Source organism: Capricornis sumatraensis, chromosome 23 (genome assembly GCF_032405125.1).
Source record: "Capricornis sumatraensis isolate serow.1 chromosome 23, serow.2, whole genome shotgun sequence".
Lineage (NCBI taxonomy): Eukaryota > Metazoa > Chordata > Mammalia > Artiodactyla > Bovidae > Capricornis > Capricornis sumatraensis.
The window spans coordinates 18,800,269-18,826,302 of record NC_091091.1 but is presented as its reverse complement, the minus strand read 5'-3'; the positions used below and the strand labels follow the sequence as shown (position 1 = coordinate 18,826,302).

Below are 26,034 nucleotides of genomic sequence, written 5' to 3'. Positions count from 1 at the left end.
ATGGTGAAACTTGGAATCAAACCCAGTTTTGGAATCTGGCTCCAAAGTTCGTGTTCTTTCCCCTATGTCTTAAATTTTTCTCCTGCTGAAGCCCCACCCTGTCTCTTTCCTCCTTCTGTCTCACTGTTCCCTGTGCCTGGACTGGGAATCTGTGAAGTCATTGGTCCTAGCTACTCAAAGATGTCTGGAACAAGAGCATTATCTCCCCCAGTGCATCCCTGCTTAGGGCTCAGCAGCATGCCTGGGGCTTCCTGGGGGCTTGGTGCATAATGGTTGAGTTCGGAGAAGAATTAAGGGGGGCTTACATTATGCTGGCCGTCTTCATTTGCCCGATTTCCATTACTGTGTCCTTGCCATGGTGGCTGGGACCTATGCCTGCTGGTTTGTTTCCTGCTTGTCCTGGAGCCACTCACTCCTGAATGGGACTCTAGCCTCTGAGCAGATTTCCTTGGCAGGGCTCTGTGGTTGCTTTCTGGGGGTGTGCACCTCTCCTCTGATATCTCTGGTGGGAATTGATTGCAATGATGCTTGCTAGCTGCATAACAAACAGCCCAGTTCACAGAAATGTTACCCAGGCTGGTTTTACAGTGCCATGATCCAGGGCTGTTTAATGTCTCTTGTTAATGAGTTTTCTGCAACATTAACTCAGTGAGGCTGGAGGGAGAGGGCAGCTGGCCACAGGAGGATGTGTGACTTCGGGGTGGTGTTGTGGGCATGAGAGGGAAAGTCTCTCTCCTGCCAACAGTGCCTGGCACGCACTGGTCACTCAGAGCCGCCTATTTATTCTGCAAAGGTCCAGCCCCGCCATCCATGGTGTCAGCCTCCAAAACCACCTACAGGAGTTTGGACATCAGGAGTTCCCTGGGAAAATATTGGGTGCTCGATGCTTTAACAAATCTTAAGTCTTCGCAGAGCATGTGAGAGCTTTAATTCCATGAATGTTATCAGCATCTGAGGAGGAGAAGGTGGAGAACGAGAGGGGGTCAGAGCTGGACCACCAGCAATTAGTAGGGGTCATTTTGAAGCCTTATTGGCAACACAGTTGTCACCTACTGTGTGCCAGATAGTCTTTGGGATATGCTCAAATGCCTTTGTCTATTTATCTTATAAGCTTATGTTGCAGATGAGGAAACAGGTGCAAAGGGGCAGTCGGTTGATTCTGAACTTGGTTTTGAATCCAGTTTGCCTGGCTCTCCTCCTAGACCAGCTACTGCCTGGCCAGCACTTCATCTTCCTCCCAGTGAGGCTTTTTTGGGGGATATGAGTTTAGCTAATGGCCCAGCCATTTATTCCAGCTGGCCTGACTCAGGGCCCCAGGGGAGCAGAGGAGAGGGTATCTGGGGAGGATAGAGATTAGCTAGGGGAACTGGCCACTTAGTGCAGCCGGGACCCTTAGGAGGAGGCCCAGGTAGCTCCCAGGTGGGGTGGGGTGTCTTCCTTTGTTTTGACAACAGCAGAGGGGGTGGGGCCCAAAATCAAAGGAAACTAGACGGTGGATGGCAGGGCCAGTTCCGCCTTCACGCTACCAGCTGCGGCAGCGTGCCCTTTGATCCCACTCCCTGCTCTCTTCTGCATTCTTCCCCCTTCCCTCAACCCAAACTTGACTTCTGGAGACAAAACAAATTCATCCATGTTGAGAATCAGCCTCTGATAAGCTTTCAGTTTGCTCTTCTAGGAGCACCTGAGATTTATGAATGATAAAGGTCCAGTCCCTGCCTTGAGGCTGGAGTCAGGCAAATGTCTCTCTACCTGTCTTTATCAGCAAATGTCTCTCAAGAACCTGCTTTGAATGTCACCTGGAGACAGGTGTGCACACATACCACATACCCACCAAGGGTAACTCTGGGGCACCTGAATGTTGTCCCTAGGCTGGGGAGACTGGGCAGGGAGGGATAATTGCAGAATTAATTTCCCTCCTGGGTAAGAAGGGTAGGATTTGAGGGGAGACTTGAAGGACAGGCAGAGACAAAGGAGGGATGGTCCCAGGCGCACCTTAGATGTGGTCATGAGCCTGGGGCACCATGAACCTTTCCCCTGGAGTCCTCCTGCGGCAGGGACCTGGGGTGCCGAGCAGACCCCTGGGACTCTGTCTCCAGCCCCTTGCCTGAGCCCTGACCTGGAGCAGTGGCTCTTGACCTTCTCAAAGGAGGGGATTACTTCCTCCATGCCAACGCCCTCTTAGCAAGTGTCGCCCTGCCCCGACCTCAGCAGGGATGCAGGGAGGACAGTGGTACTAATGTCGTGGCTGGCGAGCGCCTCCTCTGTTCCCTGTGAAGGTGGGCAGTGGCATGAGGCTGCTCTTCGCTCTCTCTACCCAGTGGGGGTGTTTGTGTCCAAGCCTCCCCCAACCCAGCACCCCTAAAAATAGGAGTTGTCACTTCTGTTCCTGGCTATGAAATGCTGGCAGGCACAGGGGCTATGACCCCTAGCCTTTAGCCTCAGCTGGGATAGGAACCTCTGGTGGCTCGGGCAGTAAAGAATCTGCCTGCAGTGCAGGAGACCTGGGTTCAATCCCTGGGTTGGGAAGATCTCCTGGAGAAGGACACGGCTACCCACTGCAGTATTCTCGCCTGGAAAATTCCATGGACAGAGGAGCCTGGCAGGTTCTGGGGTCGCACAGAGTTGGACACGATTGGGCATGCACGCACAGTGCAGGGACAGTTTTAAACTTTTCCCTCGTCAGAGGCAGCACGTTTCAAACTTTCATATACATGTGAATCACTGAGGGTCTGGCTAACATGCAGATTCGGATTCAGTAGGTGGGGCCAGAAGGTCCATCTTTCTGAATCTCCCAGGTGGCTCCGCTGCTGCTGGTCCAGGTGCCAGAGACGTGGGTACTGTCACCCGCCAAGGGGTCTTGGGTGGCACTTACACCAGCAGCAGCAGCGTGAGGGAAGCTGCTCCGAGCTGGGCCCACCCAAGTGTCATTCCATCCTCCTGACCTCTTAGGAAGGCTGGTACTTTCGAAAGTGGAGACCAAGGTGCTGGGAACTAACTGAAGGCTGTGCCTGAGGTCACGCGGCAGGCCAGCCTCCAGCCTCACCCCTGTCCCTGATTCCAAGTCCTAGAATTGTCAGCCCTGACTCTCCCCACACCCCCAGCCCCAAGGCCCGTAAAGACAATTAGCAGTGGCAGTCGACTGCCCGCCCCAGTCAAGAGTACCACACACACACACACAGCCTCAGTTAAGACCATGGCCCCATGATTATTCTCGCTTTATAGAGGAGGAGACAGAGGCTCTAGAGGTTTGGAAACTGGCATGAGGTCCCTCAGTGGGTAAGTGCTCAGCTGCCTTCATTTGCTCCAAGGCTTAGGTCCTTAATTTGATAAAGGAGCCCCGTGCTGGGTGGCTTGGAGTAGTCAGGCTGCGCTGGTTTCCTCCAGGCTCCACACTGGGTGAGCTCAGGATAACCAGTCAGACGAGAGGACAGGCCAGTTTGCCCAGAGACTCCGTGTGTCTTGAGAGGCAGACCAAGCAGGCCCCGAGCTCTGCAGTGGGGCCGTCGGGTGGGGGCAGGAACCCAGGCCAAGTCTGACTTTGGCTGGGCCCCCCACTGATTCCCTCAGAGGCCAGGCTGCCGGCAGGACCCAATCTACTTAGAGCGTGAAGGGGGATTAGCAGTGAGAACATGAGGTCTCAACCTCTGCTTCCCAGCCCCCGCCTCCCCAGCCCTGGCGGAGGCTGGAGGGATTGGCGGGAGGAGGGCAGCAGGAGCGAGGGCTTCTGGGAGGGTGCCTGAGCCAGGGTGTGGGCCTGCTGCCCCTTCTCTTCAGGGAAGGGACCCAGCCGGGCTCACTGGGGTGCCTGAGCCAGGGTGCGGGCCTCCCTGCAGAGAAGGGACCCAGCCGGGCTCACTGGGGTGCCTGAGCCAGGGTGCGGGCCTCCCTGCAGAGAAGGGACCCAGCCGGGCTCACTGGGGTGCCTGAGCCAGGGTGCGGGCCTCCCTGCAGAGAAGGGACCCACCCGGGCTCACTGGGGTGCCTGAGCCAGGGTGCAGGCCTCCCTGCAGAGAAGGGACCCAGCTGGGCTCACTGGGGTGTCCCAGACTCCAGGAAGGTGCTATTAGCCGCAGCCTGCCTCTCAGGGCCCCTCATCTTGGGGGGTGGTGTTCAGGCAGGGAATATTTGCACCCTGAGTTTGAGACCCACCCCCTCCATGGACTCCAGGGGTCCAGTTCCCCCTCCTCCTCTGGGTCCCATGAGAGTTACTCAGTCATCTTCGTCAGAGGCTCCTCAACCCCTCTGCTCATGCAGCTGGGACCACCTCAGAGCCATGGAGGGTGGTGACTGGAGTTATGTCAGGATGTGGGAAGGGCAAGTTGATTCTAACCCCAGTGGCCACAGGTGCTTCTCCAGCGCAACGCCCCGCCCCCCCTTCAGACCTCTCCGTAGCTGGGTGTCAGGCAGAGAAAGGACAACCATACCCTGTGTCCGGGAAGAGGTTTGGTCCCACAAAGCTGACACAGAACCAGCCGTCCTGCCCCAGGTCCCTGCTTTCCCCTCTCAACCCCAAGGCCTGTCCTAACTCCTTGTTTAGTCAGGAAAATGCAGAGGAATTGCTGCAAGAGTCTCATGGAGGGAACCACTTTATTCAGCTAAATGTTACTGAGCCCCTGCCGTGCACTACATCTAGGGAGGGATACAACGGTCTGGAGCCAGAGATTGGAGGCTAAATCAAAAAAAACAAAAATCAATATTTTATTATATTCATTACACAAATATTTCATTATAAGCCTGGATTTGTGCTGAGAAGGAAAATCACAGGGGCCTTGGGAACCTGTAGCAGAGGGAGCTGTGCAGGGAGATGTCTGTAGACTGAGATATGACGGATGAATGGGGGTTACCAGGGGAAGAGTGGAGGAGAGTAGTTTCGGCAGAGGAAACGGAAGGGCGGAGGTCCTGTGGCGGAAGGGATTTGAGGGCACGGCAGCCTGTGTGGAGAGCACCCAGTGCCTGTCACATCAGATCCTACAAGGTAGGTGCCACTTCTTAGCCCCATTTTGCAGATGAGAAAACTGAGGCCAGAGAGGTTAGGTGACTCACCCAGGACAACATGATTTGAGTGAGTGAGACAGGGCTCCTTGACCTCAAGTCACCGTGGTGACACTCGGTTGTGGCTCTCAGCCAGTGGCCGCTACTCCTTGGCCTCTCAGTGTGTGCTTCCTGGACCGGCAGCATCTGTATCTCTGGGAGCCTGTCGGAAATCCAGGACCTCATTCTTACCTGTAGACCAGTCCCTGGTCTGGTTGCTGCGTCCTTGCTCTGGTAATCTGATTCTTGCTGTCCGGCCTGAGGCTGCCTTCTGAGCTGCTGTCTGCCCCGTGGCCGTGTGCCCTGGGCCTCCTTTGGCCAGGATTGGGGCACCAGCTGCTCAGAGCCCTCTTCTTCCAGGATGGCCCCTCTCAGTATATCGCATCCTGCTCTGACACACCCGGGACCACGCATGCACCTCACTTCAGGGTCTCTGATAAGGTCACCGAGAGAGGAGAATGGGAGCAACAACGACCAACTTTCAGGGAGAAGGAGGCTCTGGACCTGGCGAAATACGATGAGGAGAGTCGTAGGTGGGACCTTTGGAGTTTGCGTGCCAACGTGTGAAAATGGAGATGAGGAACTTTATTTCCCAGAGGCTTGGGAAAGACAAAATAGTTGTTGACCAGGTAGGAGATCGGCTGGGGCAAAAAAGTAAAGAATGGTTTGGGGTTTGCCAAATGGCTGAGCAGGCATCCAGGTCCAGGGTTGGCTTCTGGCGCCCCCTAGTGACTAGTGAGAAAATTGGAAACAACAGAACCTTAGCAAAGGGATTAGGGGACCGTGCTTCAGTTGGGACAAAGCCAACATTTCTTAAAAACTGCCAAATGGAGGGACTCGAACAGAAGCGAAAATACATGAACTCTCTTAATCTTCTTCAGAGCCCTGTAGAGTAGATAGTTTAACTCTCATACTACAAATAGGGAAACTGAAGCTCCCAACTGTGTAGCTTCCGGGGCCCACGGCTGTAAATTGCAGAAGCGGGGGCTGCGTTTGGACCCTTCCATTGCAGAGGTTGGAGTCTCTGCGCCGCCCTTTCTGCTAGCGCTCTGCATGTTCTCGACTTGCCGAGGCTCAGCTGTTTCCCTGAGGTCTAGATGTTGGCCTCTCCCAGGGTCTCAAATTCAGTTTCCTTTAATCTTTCTAACAGCATGAGCACCATCCCCACAGCCAGCCTTGGACTCTCACCTCGTTAAGGGGCGCTTGGCTTCCACTGGGGGCAGAATCTTTTCTCTACAGGCTTTGGTGCCCCAGAGCCATGTCTAAAAGGCCATCAGATCACACCCCTCTCTGGTGTAACTGTCACCTCCTCTGCTTGGCAAGGCTTTTTCCTTTCAACACCCTCCACCCACCCCCTCCTGCTCCCAGCTGTTCCTGGATCAAGCCAGGCTCATGCCTCCTGCCTCTGACAGACCATTCTTGCCCCTCCTCTCCCCACTTAGCTCCTGGTGTGCATCCTTACAGAATAGCTCTGCCCGAATCATACTTTAATGCGATGCTACTCTAAGAAACAGACACATGAAACCCATTTATTATATGGATCTAACGTTATTGATTAGGACACTCAGTCATTTTTTACAAAGACCCCTGGAGAAATTCTTGTCGCATCTTAGTGCCCAAAACAGCTATCCTCCTGAGAAATTGATTCTTTTGAGTTTATACATGTATCGAGGATGCAATTAACTGACCAGTTTTCCCTTTACGCATGGGCTCTCAGAAAGCTTCACACTCACCCTCAGTCCTGGACCCGGCAGCTATATGGGTCATGTGATGTTGCATGCTCGGTGTCCACCATTGATTTGTCTTCCCTTTGCCCTACTTTTTACTTCTGCACTCTTGCTGTTTTATAAATCCCTATAAGCCACCTGCAAGCCTTTCTGGAACAAGGTTGGCCTAAATCAATACACTGATCAATACAAATAAAAAACCTTCCTTGCAGGGCTGTAGTGAGGATTAAATGGAATAATGGTGGGGAGTTCAGCCCAGAGTTCCCTGCCAGGCTTGGCTGAAGGGCGAACTGCTAGCTGGGACAGAGACAGGCTGGTTAGATGAAGCCAGACACAACTGAAATGTAGTTAGGGAGGAGAGGAGAGTCTATGTTGCAGGCTTGAGATGCCTTCTTTCAAGGAGAGAGTGAGCAGGGAAGGTGGGGTGTGATGGTGACAAAGCTCCTTGAGACAGCAGGTGCTTGGGGTGGGTTAGGTGGCTGGGGGCAGAAGGGGCTGGGGTTTTGAGAGAAGGGAGCTCAGAGCTGTCGGCTCACACTCTGTCTGGGGGGGCAGGGTTTTAGGGGCAGCTGTTCCCCCACTTTGCACACAGGAAACTAGGGCTCAGGAGGAAAAAGGGTAGACCCAGATTCAAAGCCAGGAAGTAGGGAGATGGGATTCGAACAAGCCTTTCCGAGGTCAGGACCCCGTGCACTCTGCTTCAGCGCTTCTGTTTCATTGTCTCAGCCAGAAAAACTCAGGCCAAGGGGAGTAGTTCCCACAGCTTAGGGAATTCCCAATGAGGAGCCCTGTGGGCTGAGTTCTTGGGGCTCAAGGTAAACCCTGAGGCTCATGGGTTGAATGGCTGAAAGGAAGGAAATGGTCAAAGCCCCGTGGATCTAGCCCAAAAGTAGGGTCTGAGGTCTGCCAAACTGTCCCACACAGGGTCCTGAGTTGGGACCAGCAGCCCAGGCCATCAGAGATTGTCAGAAATCAGCTGCAGTGGCTAGGGAGGTTCTGGGACCTGGCTGCTAGGTTCAGCTTCTGGAGCACTCCCCCTACCCCCACCCCACCTCCACCAGCTTTTTTCCCTTAAAGAAGCTGCCTCCCTTTCCCACTTCCTGCAATGGGGATGGTGATCATATTTGGCCCACACTGTGATGTGCTGGGCGGGGCAGGGGTTGGGGGCGGTCGTTATCCCCACTGTGGGAAGCAAAGGGGCATTTATAAAGTCTGCAGTGAGGATTGAGAGAGGGAGGAGAGGCAAGTGGACAGGAGCCTGAGGCCCAGTCCTGCCAGGGAAGGGGAGGCCGGTTTGCTAAGTCTATGCAGTGCCTTCTCTCTCACTTCAGGATGTTAATGAGGGGAAGGTGATGAAGTCCTGGATGGTCCCTGCCCTCCACGCCTCAGGGCTAGGATGCAGTCCTGTGTTCCCTAGGTGGGCATGCTTAGTCCCCAGGTGGGCCCAGGCTTCGTAGCAGCCCTGGTCACCGCAGACCCCAAGACCGCAGCACCTGGAGTCAGCTCCAGCCTGGAGTTCATGACCTAGGTGGGCTCCCTACTGCTGGGTTACCTGGGGTCCAGCTGTGCCTTCTTCTGGTGCTTCCGTTCCTGCTCAGTAAAACACAGAGAGAGCTATCAGAAGACTCTCTACAGGTCTGGGGCAGCTGGGGGCTCTGTCGAGAAGCCCCTGCTTTTTCCTTTGCAGCCCTGGAGGATGCCTCGGGAACGAGTTGACTCCCGCGGATCTGGCGTAAAGGGTTGGGAGCTGGTGGAGCCAATCTCTGACCACTGCTCCAGGCTACACCCTCCAGCTGCAAACCCTCTGCCCAGAAAAGAGGCAGTGGTGGGGGCCTGAGCTCTGAGTCGTTCATTCATTCATTCGACAAATGTTTGCCAGTGATCTTTGTGTGCTGAGCACTGTCCCACGTGCCAGGACACAGCTCTGTCTGGTCCGGGTAATGTCTGGCTCGCTTGAGCTCCCTGGCTCTTCAGGGTGCTCTGGAGAGATGTTTCTGATTATTTTTTTCTCCCTCTGGCTTTGTCCTCACAGGGACCTAAGTGAGAACACCATCCAGGCCATCCCCAGAAAGGCTTTCCGTGGAGCTACAGATCTCAAAAATTTGTGAGTATAAGCCTGAGAGGGAAGGGGGCTTGGGGCTGCAGGGCCACCCCTGGCAGCATCCTGATGGGTCTTCCTGAGCCCAGGCAGCCAGGGAGCTGGTCTGGGCTCTGAGATGGCTCATGCCAGCATGGTTTTCTGGAACAATCTGGGGTGGGAGATGCCCAGATTGAAGGCATTTCATCAGCCTTGGGGGACCCAGTTAAAAGGAGTGTCATCAACGGTGGGATTCTTGTTCCACTGAAATGAACAGTCTCTGTGCCCTTGCCCTTCGGTGGGTGGGGAGAGTTGGGTTTGACTGTCCCTTTTTTTGGCGGGTCTAAATTGTATAAGCTGTTGCAAGTCAGCTAATTTCACTGAGCCTCTATATATTGCTCTGCAAAATGGGGGCATCATATTTATGTCACAAGCTTGCTCTGAGTTTGAAATGAGACCTGGAGATGAATACACTCTGTTGAATGCTGTGTAAATGTAATGGTTTATTCCTACTATTCGTATTTATTCTAGTCCAAGCTTATAACTCCACCCCACCCCAGGTCTGACTGCTGTAGTGATAGCAAATGCCTGGCATGCTTGTCACCCTCCTCCTACTCCTGGTGCCTGTAGTAGACACTGGTAATCGATCACTGCATTCTTCCCCAAGGAGCCCAATCACAGCTTAAGTTTACTCTGGACACAGCAGGCCAGGTAGCTGCCTTGAGTCGGTCTCTCTTAGCCCTCAGGCTGAAATCTATTTGCCAGGTCTGGCTGCGACGGCTCCTACGATAGACTCTCATTTTACAGCTGCCAGCTCCCTCTAAGTGGTCTCTAAAGTGGAGGTGGTACCTGCTCCCCAGGAGATGTGCAAGGTTGGGTAGAGGAAAATAATATAACTCTTGCTTATACTTACTGTTTTAAAAATAAGAAAGACTTTAAGCTTTTATTAACGATTACCAATTGGATCGCTGTGTGTGTACTGGACAAACGATTGGGGTCAGGCCTCTGTGTTTGGAACTAGTGGAGCGCTGGGTGGAATGCTGGGTCATCCCTGCCATAGGTAACGTGCTGTCCTCTCTACCACGTTCCTTTGCTTCACAGACAGCTAGACAAGAACCAGATTGGCTGCATTGAGGAAGGAGCTTTCCGGGCTCTGCGGGGGTTAGAGGTGCTGTAAGTAAAGCCTAGGAAGGGCGGCAAAGGGAGGAGAGCAAGCTGACATAGGCCTCAGGGACCCAGCAGCTGCGCGGAAGGCGGGGGTACCTGGGAGGTGGGCTCTAGGCCAGGACTTGCTGCCCGCGGACAGAAGGGCTCGTGCTCGTGGGATCCTGCCTGTGGCAGCGTGACCCAGGCTTAAACTGCTTGTGATGAAGCCCCAGAGTGAGTGGCTGTGTCTCTCCAGAGTTTCTAACACACAAGGCCGGAATGGCTCCTCTTCCTCCCTCTGTCTGTGTGAGCCCCACGCTTTCTTCCAAGCCAGCCAGAGCCCGCACCCATCCTCCCCTCCGGGCTCCCCGTCCCCTTTCCTACCAGCCTCAGAGTTTATGGCACAGCTGCCTCTTTGTCATTGTCCCAGCTCAGGGTTTTCCTCTGAGGGTGGCTCTCTGGCATAACCCCTGGGGTCCAGCCCAGCGCTGGTCCCTTGAGGGTGAACCGTGAGCGCAATGTGAGAGAGAAGCCAGGTCCCCACATTCCCACACAGCTTCCTGCTGGGCTGATGCTAAGTGACCTTGGTTCCTGCCTCCCCCACTCAGGACCCTGAACAACAACAACATCACCACCATCCCGGTGTCCAGCTTCAACCACATGCCCAAGCTGCGGACCTTGTGAGTCAGCCCGGGGCGCCCGAGAGCACAGCGCCCAGCTGTGAAGGTGTTGGGGCTCGGGGTGGGGCTGGGGAGAGCTCGGCCTCCTCTGTGACCCCAGAGGTCACCCCAGGGCGGGGGCTGAGTGGAGCTGGGGGAGGGGGAGTGATCTAGAAGGGAAGGACATTGAATGTCTTTTATGTTTGATGTTTCCCTTGGACAGCAGATAATTTGTTTTTGGGTTTGAAGGTGAGTTAAGTGATATGAGGGGAGGGTGTCTGTGAGCTCAGTGAGCGTGTCCTCACGGGGCACACTCTAGCCAAAGGGCTGCCCCCAGTGCTGGGAGAGGAGGGAGGCTTCCCCCTGCTCAAATAATCTCCAAGCTGGGGCCTGAGCTGCGAAGCTGGCTGGGTGTAGGCTGCACCCCGACCGAGTGGGCTTGACCCCCTACCCCTGCTGAGTGGAGGGGCTCCGCCCCCATGTTTCCAGGGGCTGGGGACCCAGGTTGGTTGTGAGCCTCCCTGTCCTCGCCCATCCCCTGCAGCCGCCTGCACTCCAACCACCTGTTCTGTGACTGCCACCTGGCCTGGCTCTCCCAGTGGCTGAGGCAGCGGCCAGCCGTCGGGCTCTTCACCCAGTGCTCGGGCCCCGCTGGCCTGCGCGGCCTCAACGTGGCTGAGGTCCAGAAGAGTGAGTTCAGCTGCTCAGGTGGGTGCCGGCCCTGCTGGGGCTCTCAGACCCCCATCCCCTGCCTCCTGCCCGCCTCCTGTTCCCGCCCAGGGCCTCCTGTCACCACGCATTCCCATCTGGGCCACCCAAGACCCCCTGTCCTCATCCGTGGACGCCTCTTGGACCACACGCCATCTGCTACGCTCACCCACTGTCTCCTGTCCGGACTCACCGCCTCCTGTCCTCAGCCATTACCTCCTGCTCTCAAGCGTTGCCTTTGTCTCCACTGCGTTTCCCCTCCGGTCCCCACCAGCAGTCCTTTCCTGTTGCCTGCCCCTTGTCCCTCTGCCCCATCCCTTCTACTCAATGCCTCGCTTTTGCTTCTACCCAGTGCTGGCAGCCCTTTCCTCCCTCCCCCCCCTCCAGCCCATCAACCCCCACCCCTCACTTCCTCCACTCCTTCCCGCTCCTATTCCTGCCTCTCCATTCCCTCATTGTGCTGCTTTGAAAAGTCACTGAATTGGACCTAAAGCCTCAGTTTGAGGCGAGATTGCTGGGAAAATCCCACGGACGGAGGAGCCTCGTGGGCTGCAGTCCATGGGGTCGCCAAGAGTCGGACGCGACTGAGCGACTTCACTTTCACTTTTCACTTTCATGCATTGGAGAAGGAAATGGCAACCCACTCCAGTGTTCTTGCCTGGAGAATCCCAGGGACGGGGGAGCCTGGAGGGCTGCCGTCTACGGGGTCGCACAGAGTCGGACACGACTGAAGCGACTCAGCAGCAGCAGCAGACTCCAGAGCCTGTACCTCCATCTTCCACCGGGGGTCCTGTGAGGGCCTTCTTTCTGGCCACCTCGCCTCCTGTCTGGTCCTTCCAGTCTCCACACTGCAACCAGAAAAACCTAACGGGATGGACAAATCTGGACTGGTTACTGTTTCTTTGTCCTAACCCAGCCTCCCGGTGCTCCTGGTAGAGTCCAAGCTGGCCTCCGGCTCCTCGAGGCTGGGCCAGGCCATCTCTGCCTCCTCCATCTAGTGGCCTCCTCACTCTTCCGTCCCCGTGGGCTCATCTCCGCCCTTCCTGGGAGCAGGTGCCTCCCACCTTGGCCTCCTGGCAGGCTGCTCCCCTGCTGGGGACTCCCTCCCCGCCTTGCTGCCTCGCCTGGTCCTCACCCTGCAGAGCCCCAGATGGGACTTCTGTGGGCTGGTTGCAAGGTCTATGAGCACATGGGCGCCTGCGCCATATTCTCTGGTCATTTCTTAGTGCTTTGCTCACACTCGACACAGAGATAGATGCTCAGGGAATGTTCACTGAGTAAGTGACCAGCTCACAGATTCATGACAGGGGATCAGATGCTGCCCATTTCTCCCGAGCCTGTGGACCCGAGCCCACCAGTCACACAGAGGTTGGCGTCCTGTCCTCAGCATGAAGCTGGGGATGGGGTGGGGTGGCTGTCTCCTCCTCCTCAGCACCAGTGCCCCTGTGCTCAGGGCTGCTGTGTGTGTGAGACACGACCCTGCAGCTCTGGGCTGGGGATGTGCGTGTGTTATGCAAAACACAGGGGTGAGAATAGCCAAGCAGTTTCTTTCCTGATATCCCAAATTTGGAAATCACCCGCATGTCCACCAGCAAGAGACTGGATTAGCCAGTGATGGCAGAGCCATACAATAGACCACGATTCAGCAGTGAAAACGAAACAACTGTGTACTCATACAGTATAATCGGCGAATCTCAAAAATTTTACCTTGAGTGAAAAGAAACCAGATGTAAGAGAGCCTGCGGTCTGGTTTTGCTCAGGTCCACAGACAAGCAGAACAAATCTTTGGTGAGAGATCTCAGAACACTAGCTACCTTGGGGAAGGCACATGAGGGAAACTTCTTGAGTGATAGAAATATTCCATGTTGAGGGAGTGGTTCTGTGACTGTATCCATATGCGGGAATTGGATCAGTTCTACACTTGAGACGGTACACTCGGTATAAGTGATATATCAGTATTAAAAGACATGGGCCCTTACATCAGACACTGGGCTTCACCCTGAATGCGCCACTCATTAGCGGTGTCACTTGCACAGATTGATATCGAGGACTCCATTTTCTCACCTGGAAAGTGGCCACGATGATATGCTCTTTGCAGGGTTGTGCAGTAGGAGTCAATGAGATGTTACACGCACAACCCTTATCACAACATGTGGCACAGAGTATGCACTGGAAAAATATGGTCCTTCTTATATTCAAGCCAGAAGTGTCCACTGACTTGGACTAGAGCCCAGAGCTTCAGAACTGAGGCTAGGATTTCTTAGTGTGCAATTCACACCAGAGAGTTAGGTTCAGAGTCAAGTTCAGCAAACATCGGGCGCTGTTTCCGCAGGCCAGGGGGAGGCAGGGCGCACGCCCTCCTGCACCCTCTCCTCCGGCTCCTGTCCGGCCATGTGCGCCTGCAGCAACGGCATCGTGGATTGTCGTGGCAAAGGCCTGACCGCCATCCCTGCCAATCTGCCCGAGGCCATGACAGAGATGTGAGTACAGGCAGGGCCGGCCAGGCTCTGGTGGTCCAGGGAGGAGCCAGAGCGGGCACTACCCCAAGGCCCCTCTACACTTTGCCTCAGTTGGGCTGAGCTCTCTGCCCAAGGCTGGCACTCTGGAAGGTTGGGGAGGGGTGTCCCTCTGTGGTTCATCTGTCCAGCCCAGCTGGGCCAGTCTGTAGAATTGGTTTCTTAGTATTAACATCACACATGAGCCCCTTTCAGCCACACCAGCTTGGGATAATGGCACTCAAAACCAGCTCCTTTTCTCTGCTATAGCCCCCCTACTCCAGATGAGGATGGGAGCAGGGACTGATGGGTAAAGGGCCTGGTTTCAACACCTTGGATGGGGCGACCTGCCCTTGTCCTTCTTCTGTGTTTTCTCTCTGCAGCCGGCTGGAGCTCAATGGGATCAAGTCCATCCCCCCAGGGGCCTTCTCTCCCTACAGAAAGCTGCGGAGGATGTGAGTGCCTTCTGCTCTTTCCTGGGGGTCAGCATGGGGCAGAGCCCAGACCAAGCATGCCACTGCTCTGGGGCAGGAGCTGACTCTGCCTCCCATGGCTGTGCCCAGGGCCAAGCCATCACCTGGCCTTCCTCCCAGGCTCATCTGTGACGTAGGGATGGTGGTGGTGCCACCTGCTTGAAGGGTTGTCATGAGGCCTAAAGAGGATGCTGAGTCCGAGTCTGGCACATGACCAGAACTGACTGTCATGCTCCCATTTCAGCTTGGGCACCAATAGGAGCAATTGAGGCTGTGAGGGGTGTGTGTTGGGTTGCCCCCTGTGATGGATACGGCCCTTCTCTTTCCTAATGTCAAAGAAACTTCTGCCCTCCCATAGTATCTGGGAGGCAGGGGTCAGGCAGGGCTCGGTGGCCGTTGAGGGATTCAGCCACCCTCTCTCTTTTGCTTACCTTGCAGAGACTTGAGCAACAACCAGATCTCGGAGATTGCGCCTGATGCCTTCCAGGGCCTCCGGTCCCTGAACTCACTGTGAGTAGCAGTGCCAAGGCTCTGCAGTGGTCCAGGGCATTGCCCCAGGGCACCTCTGGTGGATGTGAGAGAAGGAACATGTCGCCACCCACCCAGCCTCAGTGGGTCTCCCTCTGGCTGCAGTGCCCAGGGTTGTGCTCAGCTTTCCCTTCCTCTTTGTGGACCATCTGCAGCTGGGAGGGGGAGGAGGGAATCAAGGGCTGAGTGCATGGAAAAGCTAGGCAGAGCTGTTGCCCCTGGCAACGGTGATGCTCTTCCTTTTGCAGTGGGGATTTTCCCAGCATTCTTTGTGGCAGTCATCTGACTCAGTCCAACCTTCATGTTGGCCCTGCCTCCACACAGAGGCCCAGCACTCTGTTCTCCTAAGCATTCCCTGGGTTAGGGAATGGCAGCAACCACCAGCTCTAGTTGTGAAATCTGCCACAGCTTATAACTTTTGTCCCAGACGTTCTCTGATCTCAGGCTGTGGTGGGTGATGGTGAAAACCGTGTTTCCTGCCTACCTGTTCCCTAACCCTGTCCAGTATTTCCCTTCCCTCAACAGTTTATTGGGGACCCATCAATCTACAAAACACTGTGTGGCATTGAATATTAGTCTAGGAAATGTTGCTTCATCTTTCTTCTTCCAAGAACCCTTGCTTGCACTCCCCGGTTCACCTAGCCTCTCGCTCCCTGAGGTCCCATGGTACATTGTCTCCAGAGAGTGAACTCAGGGTGCCCTGTAGTGAAGCAAGCTCCCTGTTGATGGGGGTTGTTCATCACTCTTGGAAATGAGTATTTTAACCTGTTCCTTGGCAAAACTGGACACATGCTTGGCATTGATTTGGGGCCTGGGAAGTGGAACAGAATGGAACTCCGTCCAGGGTACTACAGGAGGCTGTCGGCTCAGTGCCTTCCCTGTGCACCCTCTTCTCTTGGAATAGAATCCAAGGTAGTGGGTGGGGCCATTGTGAGTCACATGAAGTGGTGCAGTGTGCAGCCTGCACAGCTGCACTTGACAGCCTGGTCACTATCACTGGCTGAGATCAGATCCTGAAGATGGCTGCTAAAATGCAGGGTCTTCTTCAGAAAAGTGAATAAATCTCCTCCTAAATTGGAACATGACATCTAAGCCATCTAAGTGGGTTCCTCTCACGCCTCCTCACTATATAGGAACTTTCACGCTGAGGTCATGCAAAAGGATCCCCTTGATAATGTCCACCTTGCAGGCCCTGACCTGTCTCCCTGCCTCAATTCCCACCCATTCCATTCCCCACACAGCAGATGGAGGGAGCTTTCCAAATCAGATCATGTCTCAGAGGCCTCCTGGTGCTGGCTGGCTAAGATTCGAGCTACAGTGCACTTTGTTTCCTTCACCCAAACCATACTGAAGCTGTCCACTCGGGCCAGCCTGGAACCTGCTTAGCTCCCACTGTGCCCTCCTCCAAGAGAGATCTCAAAGAGAGAGCACACTGCTTCTACTCAGATGGAGTGTTTCCAGGAGTGCCTGGAGGGGTGGGAGGGTGCCTCCAGGTCTCCATGACACTTCCACCGTCTGTCTGACCGCATTCCTGCCTGTGTGTCTTTTTTGAACATTTGTATTTTTTTCTGAGTAAATGTGTAATTCATGTTCCATGAAGGAAACTTTGTAAATTCTAAAGCATAAAACAACCCATTTGCAATTCTGCCACCAATTCAAAGCCCAGCTAACACTTTGGTCTGTTTCCTTCTTGTGATAATATTTCATCTCTGCTGGAAAGTGTTGCTTGATATTCTGGAGCTCGTACCGCATGTGCTGTCTGGGATCCCAGTTTTTGCCTGTAATTCTCGAAAAGATGCTTTTTCCTGCCCTTGGGATTTTCTTCTCTCTGAAAAATCTCCTTTCAGATCCCTAACCAGGTTAATTTCCCATGAACGTCCCTGGAAGGGCCCTTTTGCAGGCTTCCATGGGATCTGTGCGTGAGGGCAGAGAGTGAGTGAGGGAGTGCTCTCGAAATGGGGGTCACGGCTGCCGCAGGTCACCTTTGTGCTGATTAGGGACCATGGCCCCTTCCCACTGCACTTCACTGCCATCTACTGCCCGCTGTTAGGACAAGCCTACACCGGCGGGAGGCTTACGGATGGTGCCATCGTGCGGGCAGGGCTTGGAGAGCTGTGCGGGGCAGTCCTCTAACTCTCCCCTTCCACTGCCTTCTTTCCAGGGTCCTCTACGGGAACAAGATCACAGACCTCCCCCGGGGCGTGTTTGGAGGCCTGTTCACCCTACAGCTCCTGTAAGGACCTAAATGCGAGTGACCTTGGGTGGGACTGATAGAGGGGTGCAGTATTCCTCCAGCCTCTCAGCCTGGCCCTTTCGGCCTCTTTGGGGTGTGGGACTCACTGGAGGCAAGGAGCTTGGGGGACAGCAGGCCTGGCAAGGTTGTGAGGGGCCAGAGAGGTGGATTCAGAGCTGATCGCAGGATGCCTGAGTGGAGAGGTCCCTGAGATGCAGCCTGCGTTCCTGAATGCTCAGTGTTGCTGGGGATGGAGTTGTCTCCTGTGAGGGACACCCAGACCCTGGCCAGGCTCTTTGAACCATGAACGTTCAGGCAAGGTTCTCTCCCAGGACCCGAGACGCACAGAAGCCAGACACTCCCTCTCAGCTGCCTGGGAAACCCAGCAGAAGGGAAGGCGGAGGATCCTCCAAATGCCTTTGGGAGGTGGCCTGGCCACTGTGCTCGCAGCTGTCCCAGAATCCCATGGGGCAGGCACCTCCAGCAGTTCCTTGAAAGAGAGACACATGGGACTGAATGGTCCCTGTGCATAGAGAAGGCAGCCGGAGTCCTCAGCTCCTCTGCGTGGAGTGGACATCCAGAGGGCCAGATCCTCTGCGCCTAGCGCATGGTCGGTGCCTAGGAAGGAGCCCAAGACGCGAGGTGTCCACGTCTGTGGCCCTCCCCTCACCACCTGCCTGGCTCTGCCCACAGGCTCCTGAATGCCAACAAGATCAACTGCATCCGGCTCGACGCCTTCCAGGATCTGCAGAACCTCTCACTGCTCTCCCTGTATGACAACAAGATCCAGAGTCTTGCTAAGGGCACCTTCACCTCCCTGCGGGCCATCCAGACCCTGTGAGTGCCCTCTTGCCCCTCCCGCACCCCAGCAGGTGGATCTCAGGGAGATAACAGCCTCTAGGTCCAGGCAGGTATTCAAATTCCAGCTATGCCTCTTATTGGCTGTGTGGCCCCTAAGCAAGTTAGTTAGCTTCTCTGGGGCTCAGTTTACTCATTCATAAAATGAGAACATCATCTTCACAGGGATGTTATGAGATAAAAAGGGATGTTTGTACAGAGCTTAGCTCACTGCAAATGCTTCTTAAATGTTGGCTACAATTTTTATTATTATTACTGTCCATTGATTCTAAGACATGCGTTGTCTCCACAGTAACAGCTGTGGAATTGGATTGCATATTCTACTTGATGGCTTATTTAATTGGCAGCATTTTGTTCTTTCTTGATGATACGTAAAATATTAATATTAGTACATCTTGCAATTGATAATGTCTTAAGTGAAAGACAGTGGCAGCAGTGATAATTATAAATTAAAGTTAGAGAGCAGAAATTCTAAGAGTTAGCTTTAATCTTTTATTATAGAAAATTAAAAGTATTTAAAAGTAGCACAGCAGACCTCCCAGTGCTTGTCTCCCAGCTTTAACTCACAGCCAGTCAATCTTGCTTATCCCTCCTTTCATGCCTCCCAGACATCATTTATCATCAACACAAAATTCATACATATTTATAAAAGTCAAGAACGCTAAAAACACACAACACTCTTGTTATACCTAAAAATACAACAATTCTTTAAAATCATCAACTATCTAATTCATGTTCAAATTTCCAAATGTCTCCTACATATTATACAATTTTAAAACTAATTTGTTTGTGTCAGGATGTATATAAGGCCTATACATGCCCCATTGGTGGAGGGGTAAATGGGTATGTCCATGGTGGAGAACAGTGTGGAGGTTTCTCAGAAAGCTGAAAATATAACCACCATATCACTCAGCAGTTCGACTCTGGGTGTATATCCAAAAAAACCAAAAACACTAATGCAATACGTTACACCCCGATGTTCATAGCAGCACTGTTTATAATACCCAAGATATGGAAGCAACCTAAGTGTCCAAGAGAACATGAATGGCTAAAGACGATATGCTATAAACACACAATGGAATACTACTCAGCCACAAAAAAGAATGAAATTTTACCCTTTGCAGCAACCACAGGTGGACTTAAAGAGCACTATCCTAAGTGAAATAAGTCAGAGAAAGACAAATATTCTGTGATATCACATACATGTGGAGACTAAAGAACACAACAAATTAGTGGTTATAATGAACGAGAAGCAGGCTCACAGATACAGAGAACAAACTAATGGTTACCGCCGGGGGCAGAGGGCAGGGGAAACGCAGGGATAGGGGAGAGGGAGGCACAAACTGAGGGTGCCAACACAGGGGATATAGCCAATATTTTGTGGTAACTATGGAAAGTAACATTTAAGAGCTGTATAAAAATACAATTTTAAATAAAGAGCATTTTAAAATCCTCTCCCTTATGAATAAATAAATAAGGTCTATGCGATATAATTGACTGATATTTGTTGGTGTACCACTTAAATTGTTTCTAACCTATAGGTATCCTCTCCATCTCCTTTTCCCTTGCACTTGTTTTTTGAAGACACGGGCTTTCTGGATTTGTAGAGTTCCCCACAGTCTGGACTTGCTGACTTCATCCCCTATGGTGTCATTTCACCTGTTTCTCTGTTCTTTGTCTGCAAATAGAAAGTTTCATCTCAGAGCTTGCATGAGGCTCGGGTGTTTTTTCTTTTTCTGGCAAGATGACCTCATTGTATTGTGTACTTTCATCAGGAGGCTCACGATATCTGATTTTCTTTCTTTTTTAATAAACACTGCCACTGATTTCAGTTTCTAGACCCACTCTTTTATTAGGGGTCCTGAAGTGGTGATATGATAATTTTAACATTCTCTCTCCATTTGATAATGCTGGTGCAGTTGTGCCTTTACAAAAAGTCCTTATCTTTTAGGTGGAACGCTTCTGTACAGGGAAACTTCTACTCTTTGGTTAGACTCAGGCACTGCATTCCACGTCTTTAGCTGTGAGCCTGCAGCTTGACTTGGCGTGCTGACCTGTGGGTCCTTGATGTGTGCCTGCTGGGCACTTATTCATATTACCACAGCCGCTGTTATCGTTCTCACCCCCGCCACTCTTCACCCCCTGGGCAGTGCTCTCCATCAGCTAAGATCTGCATGGAGGCTGGGAAACAGACGAAGCAGAAGACACAGCTCCTGCTCCCTGGGGACCCTGCATGTCAGCAGGGATGTCGGCCACAAAGACAGACTCATTAGAGCCCAGGCACCCGCCTGCAGCCCACTCCTGCTAATTAACTTACGTATAGCCAGGGAGAGAGGGAAGGAACACCATGAGGAAATCTTGCCAAGCATGTGAAATTAGAGGTCATGGAGAGACATGGGCAAGATGGGTTATTTTACAAAGCTGGCAGAACATCCGAGAGCAATGCAGTAAGGAGATTTCAGGGCTGGGGACCCACGCACGGGAAAGGCTTGCAGATAGGGAATGGGGCTGAGGATCTCCTGTGAAGTGCTGTTTCGCTTTCAAGGTGGAAGTGTTTCATCAAATAGATTGTGCTCACGGGAAGTGGATTCTGTCTGTGTCCATTTACCTGGCTGGATTTCAAGGGGGCTTCTGCCCTCCTGGACACTGTACCTGAGATCTTGGCCACTGCCATGAAGGCACAGAGCTGGAGCAGGGTGTTAGAAGAGGAAGGTTCCCCATGGGTAGAGGTGATAGTAGTATTAATATTGATAGCATTACTGATAATTAATCACTGTTTATTAATCACCCCTGGCCACCCCAGGCCACTATTCTTTGTGTGTATTATCTTAACACAATAACCTATGGAGTAGGTGCCTTACTTCTAAGAAACTGAGGCAGAGATAGACCGACCCAAGGTCACCTAACACCTAGTAGAGCAGGCATTTGTCTTTGGGTATCTCTTCACCAGCACTGAGAAATTAGGTAGCTTGCCCCCAGATTGTGCTTTTTCCCTAAGAATGTGTGTGTTAGTCGCTCAATCATGTCTGACTCTTTGTGACCCCGTGGACTGTAGCCCCCCAGGCTCCTCTGTCCATGGAGTTCTCTAGGCAAGAATACTGGAGTGGGTAGCCATTCTCTTCTCCAGAGGATCTTCCCAACCCAGGGATCGAACCCGTATCTCCTGCATTGCAAGCGGATTCTTTACCGTCTCATTATTCAAGGCTGTAAAACAAAACTGAACTTCCACGAACAACTATTACATATTAACAACCGAAGTACAGTTCAGAACAAGAGTGAAAGAAATGCAAACCCAAGGTGCAATCAGATAGTCTTATTATAGCCTTGGTTAGTTAAACCCTTGGCAGAGTCTTATGTCAGAACCAAGCAGATTTAAACTCACCAAATCTTGCTGGATTTGTGGATAGCTCTGATATCAGTGGCTGAGGGCCCTGTGTCACAGTATTGATTTTGTAGTTTTACTTGCCCCAAGAGATTAAAAAAAATTTTTTTTTTAAAGCTTGGATGAGGTATAACTTACATACCATAAAATTGACCTGTTCTGGGTGTACCGTCTAATGATTTTTTAGTAAATTTACAGTTGTTCAACTATCACTACAATTCAATTTTAAAACATTTCCATTACCCCCCAAAATCCCTTGTGCCCATTTGCAATCAATTCCTATTTCCAGCCCATCCCCAGGCAATCACTAATCTAATTTCTGTCTCATAGATTTGTCTTTTCTGGATAGTTCACAAAAATGGACTCACATGATATATCATCTTTTGTGACTGAATTCTTTTGCTTCAGTTCAGTTCAGTCGCTCAGTCATGTCTGACTCCTTGCAACCCTATGAATTGAAGCACGCCAGGCCTCCCTGTCCATCACCAACTCCCGGAGTTCACTCAAACTCACGTCCATCAAGAGAGTGATGCCATCCAGCCATCTCATCCTCTGTCGTCCTCTTCTCCTCCTGCCCCCAATCCCTCCCAGCATCAGAGTCTTTTCCAATGAGTCAACTCTTCGCATGAGGTGGCCAAAGTACTGGAGTTTCAGCTTCAGCATCAGTCCTTCCAAAGAACACCCAGGACTGATCTCCTTTAGAATGGACTGGTTGGATCTTCTTGCAGTCCAAGGGACTCTCAAGAGTCTTCTCCAACACCACAGTTCAAAAGCATCAATTCTTTGGCGCTCAGCTTTCTTCACAGTCCAACTCTTACATCCATACACAATCACTGGGAAAACCATAGCCACTGGAAAAACCAGGCCATTTTGAATAATGCTGCTGTGAATATGCTATCTAGGTTGGTCATAACTTTCGTTCCAAAGAGTAAGCATCTTTTAATTTCATGGCTGCAGTCACCATCTGCAGTGATTTTGGAGCCCCCAAAAATAAAGTCTGACACTCTTTCCACTGTTTCCCCATCTATTTGCCATGAAGTGATGGGACCAGATGCCATATCTTAGTTTTCTGAATGTTGAGCTTTAAGCCAACTTTTTCACTCTCCACTTTCACTTTCATCAAGAGGCTTTTTAGTTCTTCTTCACTTTCTGCCATAAGGGTGGTGTCATCTGCATATCTGAGGTTATTGATATTTCTCCCGGCAATCTTGATTCCAGCTTGTGCTTCTTCCAGCCCAGTGTTTCTCATGATGTACTCTGCATAGAAGTTAAATAAGCAGGGTGACAATATACAGCCTTGACGTACTCCTTTTCCTATTTGGAACCAGCCTGCTGTTCCATCTCCAGTCCTAACTGCTGCCTCCTGGCCTGCATAGCATAATGTTTTTGAGGTTCCTTCATATTTTAAGCATGTATCAGTACTTGTTCCTTTTTGTTGCCAAATAATTTTCCATTTATGCACATTCTGTTTTTCCTTCCCAGTTTATGAACATCTGGGTCATTTCCACTTTGGGGCCATTTTGAATAATGCTGCTGTGAATATTTGCTCACACATCTTTGTGAAGACAGAAGGTTTCATTTCTCTTGGAATTTCTGGATGGCGTGGGAAATTTATGTTTAACTTTTGAAGAAACTGCCACTGTTTTCCAAAGTGGTTATACATAGTTTCCATTCCCACCAGCAATGTTATGAAGGTTCCCATTTCTCTACATCCTTGCCCACACTTGGTATTGATTTTCTTTATGATTATAGCCATTCTAGTAGGTGTGAAATGGTAGTTCATTGTGGGTTTAATTTGACTAATGATATTGAGTGTCTGTCCCAAAGATTTTTAGTTGTGACACCTTAATGCATAATCCAAGAAAGAGACCAGGAATCAGTTTTCCTCTTTATCTTCCACTTTCAGAAATGTCCGTGAAAAGAACTGTTGGGTAGCTTGTGCAGCCTATTTCTGGGTGTGCCTTTAACGAGATTGTTTTTTCCCAAACACGCTTTTATCCTCTTGAGCATTTTCTTTCCCCAGTTGCCCTCTCTTTACACCTGCTAAAAATTTGACTTTATGTCAAATACTTAGCTTTATACAGAAGTCACTTGCCTTGGTGGGTGGTTGCATTTTTATAGGCTGCCTTTGACACAAATAGCCTGTCTTTACAAAAGTATGTATTCTACTCTGCACCCCTTGGACATTTTTAATACATGCTTGAATAACATAATTGAGTTGATTTTAAACAGAGTTTTCTGCCAAGATTGTGATAGAGGCAAGCAATTCTTTCAGGCAGAGGCTGGGTACTAAGGTACAGACAGATGTGACAGGCAGCAGGAACAATCCCAGAGTAACCCTGGAATCCTAGTGTGTTTCAGATTAACTACAAATTCTGCCCCGGGGAGTCAGCAAGCACATCTCTGGGTAAATTGGCAGTTCAAATCAGGAAACAAACTATCCAGCAGAAGGCAGAAGGCGTGGGAGGGGTCTGGTAGGACTCAGGCAGGAAAGGGGGGTGGGCGCTGCAAAGAGGAGTGAAGGGACAACCTGGCAGGGAAGACTGTCACCAGGCATCCTGACCAGTGACCAGAGGCTGGAGTCCGGGAAGGGAGGGGTGGAGAGTAGCCAAGGTCTGAGCTGAGGTGGGCGCAGATTCTAGGCAAGGGCTCGCCTCTCTGCTTGGAAAGCTCTGCACCCCAGCAGGGACCAATACGTAGACGACTGGAACTGATGGCAATATATGGAGGGAGAGTGGCCGCGGCATGGTGCGTCCTCTGAGCTGGTCACTGCAGAGGCATTGGCTCTTGGGCACAGGAGCCAGGACAAGTGCTGGGTTCTTTCCCCCTGGCTGTCTCGGTGTAGATAGCAGGGCGTGCACTGCTCCACTGGCCCCGACACAGGTGGGCAAGCCGGCTGCTGGGAGGTTCAGAAGTGGCTGATCTGAGCCTGCAGGATGCGTGCTCAGCCATGTCCGATTCTTTGTAACACCATGGGCTGTCGCCAGCCGGGCTCCTCTGTCCATGGTGATTCTCCAAGCAAAAAATACTGAAATGGGTTGCCATGTCCTCCTCCAGGGGATCTTCCCACACAGGGATCCGACCCAGGTCTCCCACATTGCAGGTGAATTCTTTACCCTCTGAGCCACCAGGGAAGCCCTGCAGAGTCTTTAGGGCCAAAGGGAAAGGCCCCCCTGTGGTCACTTACAGTGACCCGGGTGCTATTAGCTGGTGTCACCTGTCAGCTGCCCCCTCCCCACATGTATCCTGCTGGTAACGCAGGGAGCCAGTGAGAAGATGTGAGTGGCTCCCCAGTAAGTAGCTACTCAGCAATGCTTTCTGAGTTTCCTATGTCAAGAGACGTCCTGTAAAACAGTCAAGGGGAGGCAGCCCCATGGCCTGGGCTGGGAATGGAGATTCCACTGAAAGCTGAGGGACCTGCAGCAGGTACTTGGAGACCTCCCATCCCAGCTGCAGGCGCAGCCTTGCCAGCCCGGTCACCACCCCCTCCTGACCGAGGCTGTGGGGGAGACACTGCTGCTGCCTGGGGCCACCGGGAGGGGACAGTCCAGGATGCATAGCTCCGGGGGCCCCAAGGCCCCGGAATGCTGACTGTCTTGGGTTCTAACGCCCATTCCATCATCTCGCTCTTGCAAGGACAGGGGTACCCTGGCCGGTCTCTAGGTTACTCCTGTCACAGGACATAGGGAGGGACACGTGAGTAGGAGAGGGGAGAGAGTGAGGCTTGAAGGGACAGCTGGAAGGTCCAGGGGGATGGAGGTCTGGCCCCACTGTGAGGCTCTGGCAGAGGGTGGGCGCCCCCAGGTGGTATCCCCAGGAGGTGCACTTCTCCGTCGGGGCCAGGTGGGCCTCGCCATGAGCTAGCAAGGCCCCATCCAGGTGGCCACCAACACAAGCGAGCAGCTTTGTCTTTCATCCCCAATCTGCCCCCTCTGGACAGGCATCTGGCCCAGAACCCCTTCATCTGTGACTGTAACCTCAAGTGGCTGGCAGACTTCCTACGCTCCAACCCCATCGAGACCAGTGGGGCCCGCTGCGCCAGCCCCCGACGCCTCGCCAACAAACGCATCGGCCAGATCAAAAGCAAGAAGTTCCGGTGCTCAGGTAGTCACCCACCCGCCTTCAGTCTGCTCAGGGACCCTGCGGTGTTTCCTGGGTGGTTCCAACAAGGGTGACTGGACCTCTCTGGACCCATGCTGGAGGGTGTAGGACCCACACTGTGGACTTGGATCTACAGGTTCCCAGCCCTTGTCTTACTGAGGCTGGGGGAGGAGGTGGAGCTGGCTGCAGGTCCCCCAGGGAGGACTGGCAAGAACCTAGGTTGCTCTACTCCCAGGACAGGGCTCTTTCAAGATTTAGGAAACACCCAGGAGGCCTGGGAACTCTCCTTAGAGAGATGGCTGCCTCCTCCAGGCTCTGGGGTGGCAGGGGGTCAGCCTCTGAGCCCAAATGCTATCCATTTACACCTGTGAACATTGTCGTGGTTTTGGGGCTCCCTGGGGGTGGTTTACTTGGGGGCGGTACCATCCCCATTCCCATCAGTCTGGGCAAGGAACATCCGTGCTCAGCAGCAAGACCTGCACACAGGCGCTGGGCGGGTGGGCTGCAGGGCCTTGATTTGCGACCCTAGCCTGGTTCCTGGGGTGGCTTCTGCTGGGCAGCAGGGTGGGGGCCTGGGCTGTTCCTGCATGTCCTGGACAATCCCAGCATCATAGTG

At 52.6% G+C, this 26,034-nt stretch overlaps 1 protein-coding gene across 1 annotated transcript in view; it reads left to right on the top strand.

Annotated features, from left to right (window-relative positions):
• SLIT1 (slit guidance ligand 1) overlaps positions 1 to 26,034 on the top strand; it is a 169,908-nt gene that overhangs the window by 102,475 nt on the left and 41,399 nt on the right. Inside the window, exons 5-14 of the mRNA XM_068961341.1 lie at positions 8,791 to 8,862; positions 9,937 to 10,008; positions 10,590 to 10,661; positions 11,185 to 11,348; positions 13,681 to 13,828; positions 14,227 to 14,298; positions 14,755 to 14,826; positions 17,006 to 17,077; positions 17,771 to 17,914; positions 25,258 to 25,421. Coding sequence (XP_068817442.1) covers positions 8,791 to 8,862; positions 9,937 to 10,008; positions 10,590 to 10,661; positions 11,185 to 11,348; positions 13,681 to 13,828; positions 14,227 to 14,298; positions 14,755 to 14,826; positions 17,006 to 17,077; positions 17,771 to 17,914; positions 25,258 to 25,421 — 1,052 coding nt within the window. The remainder of the gene's footprint in view (positions 1 to 8,790; positions 8,863 to 9,936; positions 10,009 to 10,589; positions 10,662 to 11,184; positions 11,349 to 13,680; positions 13,829 to 14,226; positions 14,299 to 14,754; positions 14,827 to 17,005; positions 17,078 to 17,770; positions 17,915 to 25,257; positions 25,422 to 26,034) is intronic.